This window comes from Pleurodeles waltl, chromosome 11, assembly GCF_031143425.1.
Source record: "Pleurodeles waltl isolate 20211129_DDA chromosome 11, aPleWal1.hap1.20221129, whole genome shotgun sequence".
In the NCBI taxonomy this organism is placed as follows: domain Eukaryota; kingdom Metazoa; phylum Chordata; class Amphibia; order Caudata; family Salamandridae; genus Pleurodeles; species Pleurodeles waltl.
The window spans coordinates 483766805-483780079 of NC_090450.1; the positions used below are offsets into that span (position 1 = coordinate 483766805).

A 13275-nucleotide genomic window follows, 5' to 3' on the forward strand; every position below is an offset into this window, starting at 1 on the left:
CTAACCTATTAAAACTTGTTGCAATTGTTGTTTTTTAAATTCCATATGGCACCAGATTTAGGGAGGCGCATGTTTTCATTTTGCTTGTTTACTTTTTTTGTGGCGTTTGTCTTCAATAAAAAAATTCACAAAAAATAACCATTGTGCCAGGCCTACGGGCTTTACATGTACCAATATTTGCAAAACAATTCCTTGTAATTAAGTAGTTGGCTTATAATAACGTTTTCATGTTATGCCCACTGAAAAATGTACATATGTTTTTCTCTGAATAAAAACGACCCTGCCCTGCCTCCTTTTCATCCACCCTTCCATCTAAAATATAGGACTTGGAGCCTTGAAACGGCCGTGTGCCCTTGTTGTTGAGTGAGGTCGGCCATTTTACCCTGCTCGAATGACTAACGTTTTCAAGGCCAACAATCGTCTACTTTGAAGTTGTTTATGAAAGACCAAGGGCTTGCTCTGAAGTCAGCCGTTAGCGTTTCAGCTGCCTCAGACATACTGTGCTTTTTCATCCTGCAGAAACTGATCAGTGTCTCTCCGGATCTGCCGAAGCTTATCAGCTGCTTGAATGTCCAACAGCCGAAAGAAAATGAAATAGTCTTGCTGAGCGGATTAAGTTCGGGAAACCTCCAGGCTGGGTTTGAAGTCCCACAGGTAGGATATGTAGTTAATCCTTCAGCATGCGGATAACATGGAAAGGCTCTGATTGTAAGAACTTTAGACAGCAATGACAAGAGCGTTCTCGTAAACAAAAATACAGCTCAATCAAGAACAAAAAAGTACATAAATATAGAACACTAGGCCTGCTATCATTAGATAACTACAACAGATCATAATTAAAGCACACGATGGCATCAAATTATAGAAATGTACGTCTCACAAATAATATCATTGCTTACTTCATTACATTGCCACACTCACTGGGCCCTATTAATAAAACTATTGCGTGTAGACGGCGGCGGCTGCTGACAATAACGCTGGTTCCAGGAATGGGAAGCCCTGTGAGTTTGCGCTCACCAACAAACTTACGTGTCTGAGGCCCAGATTTTCGAAGATGTCACACAATGCAAGTTGCTGTGCTGTGTTGCCTGAATTGGAGAGAAAGTAAAGAGAGTAGGACAGCTATAAAGATATGGCACTGTCCTGCTGTACAGTGCCACACACTCAGCTTTGAACAATAATGAAAACGTGTCTGCATCATGTCTATCATATATTTTTGTACTGGAAGGGTATGTCAAAGACTATGGGTGTTTGCATGGGAATGTCAATGTACCACCCATTTTGTGCCACTCCTGACTCAAACTAATGCAAAGCAGTACAGAGTGCTGTTTTGTGTTACTTTCAGGCACCTTCCTAGCGCAAAACACTTTTTGCACTGAAACGGTAATTCAAAATAAATGTTGTACGCCTGCTTATGTCACAAACCTGGCACAAAATATTAGTTTATTTGCATTTGTTTACAAACTCCACTCTGTAGGAAAGTGGAGTATTAAGAGGCATGGAGGTTAGTCCTCACCATGTAATACTCTCACATTACCCCAAAGATGGTCCTTCGGTTCACACTAGTAAATCCTTAACTCAGTCCTAGTAGTGTGGCAAAGAGCAGTCAGGCTGTACTCAGAGAAAAATGTGTTAAGCATTTCAGAGCACCAACATGAACAATATGTAATTGACACGGCTCAAAAGAAATCTGACATCAATTTGTAAAATTATAACTTATTTTTATCTTCATTTAGACACCAAAACAAACAGAATTGGATCAGTATACCAGGAGTTCTAGATTTTAGAAGCATTTTTTAAATCAAAAGCAGAACTGACATTTAAACATTGCATTGAAGTCTACGGTGAATAATCACTAGTTGCAAAACAGTACTTAGAAAGCGAGTTGTGTGGAACCGTTTTGGGGGTTAAAGTTATGCAGTTCCTAGGACCATATCACAATAGTCAGTGCAGTTTTACCTGGCCCATGGCATCTGGGTGCAGAGTTGTCCTGCCTGTGCGTGGTGCTGAATGGGACTCATGTTGAAGTCAATGGAAGGAGGTCACTGATGACAAACCACCACTTGGAGGTTGAGCTGTGAGGAACCCTTGCACGGTTAAGGTTGTGCGACTCCTGGGACTAAGCAACAGCAGTCAGTTCACTTTCTACCTGTTCTGTGGGGTCCAGGTGCGGAGTTGTCCTGGCTGTCATGTTGCTGAATGGGACGCACCCTGGTGCTGATTTTACCACTTACATGAGACTGCAGACAAAGGAATGCAAAATCTCAGCTGGGGCTGGGTTCCAGACGTCAGATGCAGGTTGCACGCTGTACCCTACACCTGCAGTGTTGAGTGTGGGAATTAGTTACCGGACTGGCAACCAACAAGCCTCAGGAACAGTAAAGGTGCAGAAATCTTTTATGAACTTTCTGGGATCCGAGGGAGTAGTTCAGTGGCCTGAAACTTGGACGCAGGTGGGACTACAACTCCCAGGAGATACTGGACCACTTGGCTTTCGACAGTCCCACGACTGGCAAAATGGCCAGTAAAACGTCAGCTCCTGCAAGTGTTTTTACCTGCAGTTTCCAGTCCAGGGGAGTCTGACGGTGTTCCTGGCTTCCAGAAGGGCCTCTTTGGTTGACAGTGATGAGTTTCATTCAAGGACGAGGGCCATTCACGTGAGTCCCAGGCTGTTGCCTCATGGGCAGAATATCCCTCTTTTGCCTTGGTGCAGTAGGCGAAGTCTGGTTGTCGGTTTTGCAGATCTGCTCCTGGTCCTCTTTGAAGTTAGTCAATCAGAACTGAGGTTCTGGTGTCAGGGGTGTCCCTTAAATCCTGGATTTAGGGAAGTTATGGGTGTGGAGACTAGTGGCTAATGGGCAGGTTGTTCCTACAGCTCATCTTCCACCAAGATGACCATATACGGTAGAACAGGTTACCTTTAGCTACCCAGAACCTTTTATTCTGCCACTCCTAAGAAGCAGAAATCACAATTTAGTGCACAGACTGGGCCACTCACCCTTTAAGTGTGATCAGCCTGCTGGGGGTGTGCACAGTCCTACATACCTAACGTTTTGCATGTCCATGCAGCAAAAGTGCTTGGGGCAGGGGAAGACTGTTTCTTCCACTGGGGGACAGCACAGATGGCTATCAGGGGTGGTGAAGCTTTTGAAGCTCACCACCCTGATGGCTCCATTCACTAGCCCGGCTGGGGGGCAGGTTGTGGGACCTCCTTCCTGCCTCAGCCTTTGTTTCTGATTCCTGGGAGCACCCACACTGCCTGACAGGTGGTCAGCAACCTGTCTTGGTGGCAGCAATCACAGGAAAAAGCACAGGCTGACCGGCCAGAGCACAAAGAAAGGTGGCAAACAGGTGAGCAGCCTTTACTGTGCCAGCTGGGTGCATGCCAGCCATCCCTCAACACTAGATTTGTGATGGGGGAGAGAAAGCACGTTATTTGCACCAAACTGGACAGATCTAGGCTGTACCATGATGAAGCTAGCAGCCCGGGCCTGTGGAACAGCCTGCTCTTATAGTGTACCTAAATGAAAAGGATGCTATAGAGACATATAAGCTCATGTTTATGTGCCTGCAGCTTAAATATAGTGCACCCTGCCTCTTGGGTTGCAGAGGCCTACTTAGGGGTGTCTGACATATAAGTAAGGCAGTGCATGGGACTGTGCAACTCAAGGTGAGGGCACAGTTGAACTCGAGCAGTTTGCAATGCTCTGGCGGTCTGCAATGTCAGGACTGCCATCAGTAATTCGTATGGGTCACCTACGGTGGCACAAATGTGTGCTGCAACCCTGTGGACCCCTTTACCAGCTATGCCCTGGGTACCATTTTCTAAGAGCTTATAAGGGTGTAAAGTTCTGTCATACACAAAAGCATTGGAAGCAAGAACGGGGGGGTGATCATACATAAAAGGTAACTCTCCTACACACTTCAATCCTTTCTACCCCTCAGAAAGTTCAGAGATTTACTCCTGTGAAGGGCTGGAGTACGCCCTCTAGAATGGGACAGAAACACTTCCAAAATTGGTAGATGTCTTAGGGAAGGGATTTTACTACATTGAAAACATTCCCTGTGCAGCAAAAATTAAATTTACTTCCACATGTCCTTGTTTTTTGCCCATGAACAAATGCCCATGTGTACAGTTGATTGCAATTTGCAAACCTTTTTCCAGGAGTAGCTCCACACACCTTTGACTAAAGCAAATTTTCTGATAATTTTGGAAACTTGTAAATTCCAGAAAGTTGTAAATCTGCATCATGTGAGTTTGTAGACCAGTAGATGCAGAGTTACAAAGTCCATTAAGATGCAAACCACCTGCTATAATGTATTGTAGGAATTTGGGGTGTTAAGCAATGTTTAAGAAGCTCCAGGTATATGTTTGTCAGTAAATCATGCTCATTTCTGTCTTGAGCAAAATAAAACTTATTTTATACTGAATGTATGTTAATTTCAACTGACTTTTTGAAATTTCGCAGTGGGCTCTCGGCCTTCCCTTTTAGATGAGCCATGGCTCTTCAATGAGAAAATCAAAGCATGTTTATTAATGAAAGCGACAGGTCACCAATAAGGCCTGGGCTTGCTCCTCATTACAAGGGAGGAGCCTTCTTCTTTTTTGTTGTAAATTAGCATCCTCCCCAGGTGCAATTGTGTTTTCGTGATGTCTTTTGGAAGTCCCTTGAAACTTCAGAAACTGATTCACAGCAATAATGAATCCATGGGGATGGTCTCGAAAGTTGATATGACATCTTTTGATAAGCTCCATGCTTTAGTAGCTTCTCCCAGACTTTATTTTTGGCCCCATAGAGATGACCCTCAAGAGTGGACATCTGTCCTGCCTCTTTTGAGACAGATAGTGTTTGGAAGCATGCTTCAATGATGCTTACTGGTGCTGTGCCAGGAAGATGTAAATATCAGAGCAAATTAACTGAAGCAGAAAAAGAACCCTAGCAGTTGTGAGAAGTCAACAACACAAGTGAATTGGTGAGAAGAGGAGCAGTGAGACTTATAGAGACATCTACCTGTACCATCTTGTGGTGTTACATGCTTCTGGAACCCTAGCCACTCAAATTAGAGGCTTCCACAAACAGGGTTGATTCCATCTAGTCGTTGTATTGCTTACAATCTTCAATCCTGATTCCCCCTGTGATGCATGGGCAATTCTGCGCCAAGGCATTTTGTGTGTGGGCCAATTTGTTTTATGCTGTGTTGTTGGGGGTCATTCTTCTTTGGGTTTGGACTATGGAGAGAATTAGAAAAGACAGACTCTCACAGGATAGTGAAACAATGGGTGACAAAGCAAAGACAGCCCTGCTGATGGAATACTACTTCTCCCAAGACAGCACATGAGGATGGAGAAACACATGCCCAATGTAGCAACTGGTGGGCATGTCATGATCGCTTGTGGAGAGAAAAGACAACATTGATGTCTTCCTTCAAGAACCCACAAAAGATCCCCACAATTTGGCACATTTGTGTTGGGGGAGACAGAGAAGGCTTTTCACAGGGTGTATAGGATATTCTTTCCCTAAGTAAATCCACAAAACATAGGTATTCTATAGCCCTACCTTGAGCATAATGGTTAAGCACGTATATCAGGAATCCTTACTGGTTTGTTTTTAGGACCCTCACCGATTCTCTAAAAACCAGGATGGGCTCAACCCTTTTCTAGGGAGCATGTAAGGATATTACCTGATCCCATCAGGTAATATCCTTAATTGCATCCTAGAAAATGGTTGCATCAAACCTGGTTTTTAGGGACCAGGATGAGACCAGAGGATGAAGCATGCCACTAATGGAATAGGTGAGGATCTTAAAAACAAACCAGCAATTGTTCCTGATAAAGCCATGTAACCTTTAGACTCCTTCAAGAACCCCACAGAAAGATAAATTGCATAGAAATCAAGGTAATGTTGTTTGAGAAAAGACTTTAAACTGCGACTGCAACAGTCACTGGAATGGCCTATGTCAATAACGCTGTGGAGAAGCAAATGGATACAAAGGAAGGCCCTCACAGGCACTCAACAGTAGAGCAATGATTCCATCTCCATTTTCCAGAAATGTGCAACTAGCTCCTTCAAGGGCACTCAGGATAGAAAAGCGGTGTTGGAAAATGCTGGGAGAGAAGCTAGCATCCAGGTGATTAGTTGGCTCGATACAAGGGATGCACCTCCTCTGTAGGAAACCATGAAGATTTTTCTGAAGAGTAGTAGACTTCAGGTTAGACCTTCAGTCTAATACTAATAGAGTTGGTGGTGACAACAAGGTGACTGTACAGTTCACGTAGCATGATGAACCACATCAAGGTTTGATTTTGAGGTCAGCAACAAGAAGAAGGAGGATAATATATTTGAATCAAGATTTCTCTTCCATTTGAAATTGGTCCTCCTATTTTCTTAAAAAAAGAGGACTCAGGAAAGAGTTTGTGTCACTTATGGAGCCCTAACCAGTATGCTGTACCAAGCCCATTTACAGGTGGAGGTTGCTTAATCAAGTAGATGATGCCTCAAATTTACTCAAAAAGAAAAGCTCCCATTTAGCTTGATGAGGTTGTATGTTATATCTGCCTCTGCCTCTTGAGCAGTTTTGTTATTTTTGTTTACCCTTTGTCCTGATATCCTTCAAGGATCCAGCTAACCTTCAAGGAATTTGTAGTGTTTAAAGTTTTTTACTTTTGTTGTTGCAAATTATCTGTAGTTTTGCATTTCAAAATGATTAACCTCATGACATCTTGTGAAAGAGATCGAGAAATACTGTGTTGTCTGCTTCTAGAAACATTTTATTTCCTTGTACATCACTTTCACCCTTTTGAAAAAATCTAAAAAATATACTTGTAAAACAAACGAGTGAATCTATGTTTTGATGATTCTTAATCATACTCCTACCTTTTCTTAAGCTTTTCTCTCACTTTGCAATACACATTACTAGCCATAAGTACACTGGCTATGCCATACCTATAAGCAGTGGGCATACTTCCACAACTCAGCGGTGCAAGACAGTACTTAGGTACTAAAGTGGTAACATAAGCTTGAAGTACCTACATTAGTATCTGACACCACCTGGGAGGTAAATGACAGAACCCCAACATTCTAGGACAGGATCTGCAGTCATGTTATGCTCTGAAGCATATTTAGTGAAACATATGCCTGATGCACATATAAATATGTATTTCTGAAAGTAGATACAGTATATATTGTTGGGAATCTGCCCTTTCTGCAGGATGACCCAATAGTTTTGACTTCTGTCACTGAACCTGTTTTTGTTATAGTAGAACTCTTTGCACTTAACCTTAGCTAACCAGTGGTAATCTGTTTGTGCTGTCCCTTCCAAACGTGGTAAAACAGGTATACACCATAGTCGCGGCTCTCTGGGGTTACAGGGAACGGGGCGGCGTGGTGGTTGGGGGGGATAGTAATAAAATATATATTTTTTAAAACTTACCTCTGTTCTGCGCTGCCCCACCACTCCTGACTCTCCTTAGCAGGCATGCAAAAACAAAAATGGTCAGCAGGTGGGGAAAAATTCAAACACTACTTTAAGAGACCAGTGCTAATCCTGACACTGCTCAGAGCAGCATTAGGATTGACTTGGAGCTCGCAACCAGGGCGCTCCTAGGCAGACTGGGAGCCTGTGTCTGCTCTCTTCAGCCCGGCAACACAGTGCCAGGCTGGAGAGAGCACAGCTCGCTTGTGTGTTTGGTCGGCCTGAGATGGCCAGCCAAACATACATGCACTCTGAGGGGAGTGCTCTGTGCACTCGCCTCCATGGCTGTCATTCCCAATGCCCTGTACCTTTTACTACAAAACGATAACAAACATTTATTAAAGGTTTGCAGCTGCTGTTGGGAGGTCGATGCTCCTCCACCATAGCGGAGGAGCCGCCACTTCCTAAATTGAATTGACTTGTTAGCCCTTAGTATATGGTAATATATGTATTCATGGCCTGTAAATGAAATAATGCTAGTGGAATTCATCACTCATTGTGCCACCAACAAAAGTAGCACTGTAAAACATATATCAGGCTTGTAGTGCAGTTTAAAACTGCCTCTTTGACCTGTAAAAATAAACCTTCCGTCAGGTCTAAATCTACCTTTTTTAATACTTAAACAGCCATAGGACAGGGTGCACAATACTTAAAAAGTAGGGCAGGTATACTTAAGTTTAACATTTCCTGGCAGTAAAATCCTCAAAGGTCATACGCACCACAACAAGGTTGGAGCTACCATAGATTAGAACTTGGTTATTCTATAACTCCTTAAAACGCATAGCTTAAGTTTGGGCTAGCTAGAAAAATGTTTAAGGACTCATTGGAATAAGAATTTAAGATCCAACCTAATGGTTTTAACATACTATTTTGAAAATACCACTTGTAAAAATTTAGTATTTTCTTGTCTAAGCCAAATATGCCTATCTGCCACTATTCAAGATCATCTGCAGGTTTATGGCTCTCCTGTGGTGTGATGTGTATTCCGTCACAGGGTAAAGGGCCTCAATGTGGAGAGATGAGAGTTTTTTTTTGGCAGGATGACTGGAGGCAGCTGTGCCTATTCACTGATTTCATATAAAGGGGCCTGCCATTGCCCACAAAGATGACGCCAGGCCTGTCTGGCTTCAGATCACCAGCAGACTAGAGCCAAACCCAGAGGAAAAGAAAGAAATGATCAGAACCAGTTTTAGAGTTAGACAAAGGGGTTCCTCCACCTACAGACTGGTGCTGAGCATATGAATGGCACCCCCAGAACCTGAAATCAGAAAATTCCTGGACTTGTGAAAACTGAAACAAAGGACTACTCTGTTGTCAGAGACCTAGAGAAAGACTGGACCTACTTGCCTTGAATGCAGGACCCCCGAAGTGACTCCAAGATTCAATTGACTGACCTCCTCTGTAAACTATGGGGATAGAACAAGTACTAGAGGCCTTTCCAGATTCTCAGCTGAAAAGTCTCAACATGATATGACCTGGTCCACTTTGCTGCCCCAATGAGAGTGAGCCCTGACCCCCAAGTGTTGTCCTCTAAGTCCTGGACCCTTGCCTGAAGTCAGAGTGTACTTCTTCCCGCTTAACAGAATGTTTCTCTGCATCCGATGCAGATCCCCGTAGATCCATGCAGCTCAAAATCAAAAATATCATTGGGTCCATAGCCGAGTGACTCACAGCCCAGCAGAACAATGCAGCTCTCTACTGGGGGCCTCACTGGATCAAACACAGTGTGGTGTAGGGACCTGCGGAGCCACAGCAAGCAGTTTCCCATCGAGGGCTCAACTGGACGTGGCACAGAGTGAAACAGAGCCTTGCAGAGCTTCCAAATAAAAGCACCAACTGATTCTATGCAGAGTGATGGAGAGCGTCCAGAGCTGCACTGAGTGTATTGGACTGTCCTTGCATTGAAGTCAGATGGTAAAACCCCAAGCAAGATGAACATAGACCTGTATCCGGCCCGCGTTCCTTTATGGTCAGCCTGAACTTGTGACTTTGTTCCTGTTCGGTACGTTTGGATACTCACAGTCAGCGCTTAGCATCTTTTGATGATATTTGTAACCTCAAAAATGTTAAAATTAATAACTTTAGTTCTACTGATTAAAGTTTTGTTTTGGTGTTATCATATTTATTAAAATTTACCCTACTTTTCTCAGTAGTTTGAAATTTTGTGGTGTTGTGTTTTCTCTTCATTATTGTTTGAGTGTATACTTTACACATTGCTTCTAAATTAAGCCTAACTGTTTTTGTGCTAATCTACCAGAAAACTAAGCAAAAGTTTACTTAGTGATTTTTGTGTTTCACCCTTCCAAGAATTGTGGTTATGATTTGAAGTGTAAATATATATATATATATATATATATATATATATATATATATATATATATATATATATATATAGCCTACTGACTTTCTCTATGGTAGTTATAGTTAGGACCTAGTTTCCACTGAAAAAGCCTTTTTTGACTTGGCCATATCTTTGGCACCATTTGACAAATCTTCACAAAATTTTACACAAAAAGTGTGCCCAAGGACATGCATGGAAAGTGTTTGAGTGATCCTTCAAGCGTGGGCCAAGACAAATGGGGGGTGTCAAAAAAAGTGTTTCCCATGTTAATTCCCATAGACTTTTTAGGCATGCCTGTAGCCTGAACTACTGGATGGAATTACACCAGATTTGGCAGAATAGTAGATCTTGGTATGGAGATCACGCTTTTGTATTTGGTTTAAATCCATTAAGTAGTTTTGGATCTATTAATGGACAAATACATTTGTATATCTAGAGGCGTGGACACTTCCCGAATCTTCCTGATCTCATACAAAGATCTGATTGGCTGCCAACACTTCAACCAGTGTTAAAGCAGAAATCCTGGCTATATTTAGTCATAGCAGACTAGATAGCGGACTTCATACTCTGGGTCAATAAACCAAACCGAATCTGCTTAAAGAAAATGTCTTAGGAAGTAAGCCATAAACATCAAATTAAGCATACCATAATCAACTTGAACGTCAAAAACCAGACCAGTTCATTTAGAAGTTAAAAGATTTATTTCCCTATATTAACAATGCTAAAGTCGCGAAAATAATCCTCAAACTCAAATGATACATGTATAGGAGCAACAAAGGCTGATTTAGTTGACTTATGAATCTAAGCTTAATCAATGCAAAAAGACATAGAACCTCAATGGTTATTATACAGAACCATAACAATAGAATCTGAGCAACAAAAATTTAATACATTGAAATAACAAAAACAAAATGAATCAATGACCATTCATGTGTATGAGAGTAACACCTCACTAACTACTAATTAGCATCAACATGTTGGACTTCATGTAAAATAATTTAGTAACATTAATTTAGCAAACGTCTAGCTAATATAAAAAATAGCAGCAGTATCATAATATTAGCAGTTGGTACCTGAAAGACAAAAGACAAATGACAGTATATAGTTCATATATTTACTCAATCTCTAAGGTATTCAGCAACAACGTCTACTTCATCAGGGGGATAGCAACATCAGACATCAGCATCAGAAGAGGAACAAGGTAAGGGATATGGTTTAGAGTTTGGACTATAAGATTACTAAACCATCAAAGCATTTGTTCATTAACGAACAGAACTCAGAAAATAATGAAACACCAGTATGTCAGTAGACTAACTGGCAAAGCATGAAATGTCAAAGTGACAGATCATAAGAAATAAGATCCCTGGAACTAAGGATACAAGAGTACGATCATCATCCATCACCCAAACAGAATCTCAACAAAAGAATGAAAGAATGAACCCTAAACCAATGATGAATGAACATTAAATTAAACTTGTTAAATTCTAAAGATTGGTTTAGAACATAAGGTGAGGAAATGATGTCCAATCAGAACATTAACAGATATCAAAATTATATAAAATGTTAGATCTAAGCTCTTCTATTTTCTGTTATTCCTTCAACGAAACTCAAACAAATACACTTGTACACCTTCTACTCCCGTTGCATCTGTGGACCCATTGATCATCATCTTCCGAATATGCTGTCACCGGTTAGTGATTACAAAATAGGGAAACATTTTCTCATTGCACCATTTTCCTCGAGGGAAAAACATAAGTTAGAAACATAGCTACAAGCAAATATGCGACTACAATGAATCAAGTCTGTAAGGCTGCATTCTGTAAGGCTGCAGAAATGCAGCAAGAAAACAGAACATACTAGAAACAATTAATTCAGATAACATTGCACAGTGACCTTGCATCTGCTTCTGCCTAGCAGAGGCCATCAAATATTCATTTTCATTTTAGCATTTATTTTAGCAAAGAACACACTTTTAAAGAGTCAGATTAATTTCCTCATAACACAATATTATAATCAAATGAAGTTAAACGTTAACATATGAATATAATTATGTAAAGACAAAATATTTATGATAACATTTTAGCTCACACAGGAAGCGTTGGCAGCCATTATGGGACTTAGCTTCAGCTGAGTCTCAAAAACAAGAAAAAACAAAAGGCGACAGGGTATGTTTACCCTAAGCCCCTAGCACTTGTGCAAGGGCCCCCCTGGAACCCCACCAGAGCAAAATAGGATTTTTTAAAATTTTACTGCAAAATTCCTGACCATTTGTAAATTTTGCTGTGGACCTTTTTTTTTAAAAAAAAGCAAATGTGGTCTCCCTCCTCCTCAATTATAAAAATAATTATACCCCTGGGTGGGCCAGGCCCCGAGGGCTCACTTATTTTTATTATGAGGATGAGGGTGCACGAGGCCCATCTACTAGGGCTGTTAAAAGCCTCAAGGAGCACTGCCTCCCTGTGGCTGAATTTTAAGTTATGTGGAGAGGCCGTGCAGACCCTCTGAGGCCCGGGGACCACGACCTCCCGGGCCTACCATAATAAACTAAAGTGGGAGGCTGCAGGGCCCCCTCCTGGAGGCAAATATGACCCTGGGGACCACCACCCTACAGGGCCAGCTCCTGTTTTCTTTCAAAGTACCCAGGCTGGTACCACAGGGACCTTGAGGCTCTTCCCACTGTCCCCATGAATTTATACTGGGCACCCTGGGTGAGGCCAGGGCACCCGGTAACACGTCGCCATGCCCCAGGGATGGGGCCCCACCCCCTTATAGTTAAGAAATGTACACTGGAGAAGGTGGTGGTTCCTGGGGGCGGACACGGCCATCTTTATGTTTTATGAATGTATCCCCGGGAAGTGGTGCTCACTGAGGCCTGGAGGGTCTGCAAGCCCCCCTTATATTCAATAAAAGTAGCCCCTGGGAGGTGGTGGTCCACAGGGCCTGAGGTAGCATACTGCCACCCTTATATTTATTAGATGTAGCCTTGGGGAGGTGGTGGTCCCTGGCGCCCGTGGGGGCACACAAGCCCTCCTTATATTTAATAAAAATAGCCCCGGGGAGGTGGTGGTCCCAGGGGGCTGTGGGGGCACACAAGCCCTCCTAGTATTCAAGAAATGTAGCCCCATGGAGGTGGTGGTCCCTTGGGCCTGTGGGGGCACACAAGCCCTCCTTGTATTTAATAAATGTAACCCCAGAGAGGTGATGGTCCCTAGGGCCATTGTGTCCACGCAGCCCCCATATATTAATTACATTTAGCCCATACGAGGTGGTCCTCCCTGGGCCCAGGGGGATCCGTGCGGCCCCCTAAGTATTTTTATTATGTATCCCCAGGGAGGTGGTGGTCCCCAGGGCCCAGAGTTGCCCGTGCTCCCACCTTAATATATATGTTTAATGTTGCCCACTTTAAGCTCCAAACCCCTTGCCATGCAAGGCCTTCAGCTGAGAATGGCATGGGGCTGGTT

At 42.6% G+C, this 13275-nt stretch overlaps 1 protein-coding gene across 2 annotated transcripts in view; it reads left to right on the plus strand.

Annotated features, from left to right (window-relative positions):
* SPHKAP (SPHK1 interactor, AKAP domain containing) overlaps positions 1-13275 on the plus strand; it is a 1657471-nt gene that overhangs the window by 1066682 nt on the left and 577514 nt on the right. For both annotated transcript variants that reach the window (XM_069213857.1, XM_069213858.1), the window contains exon 5: positions 520-654. In XM_069213857.1, coding sequence (XP_069069958.1) covers positions 520-654 — 135 coding nt within the window. The remainder of the gene's footprint in view (positions 1-519; positions 655-13275) is intronic.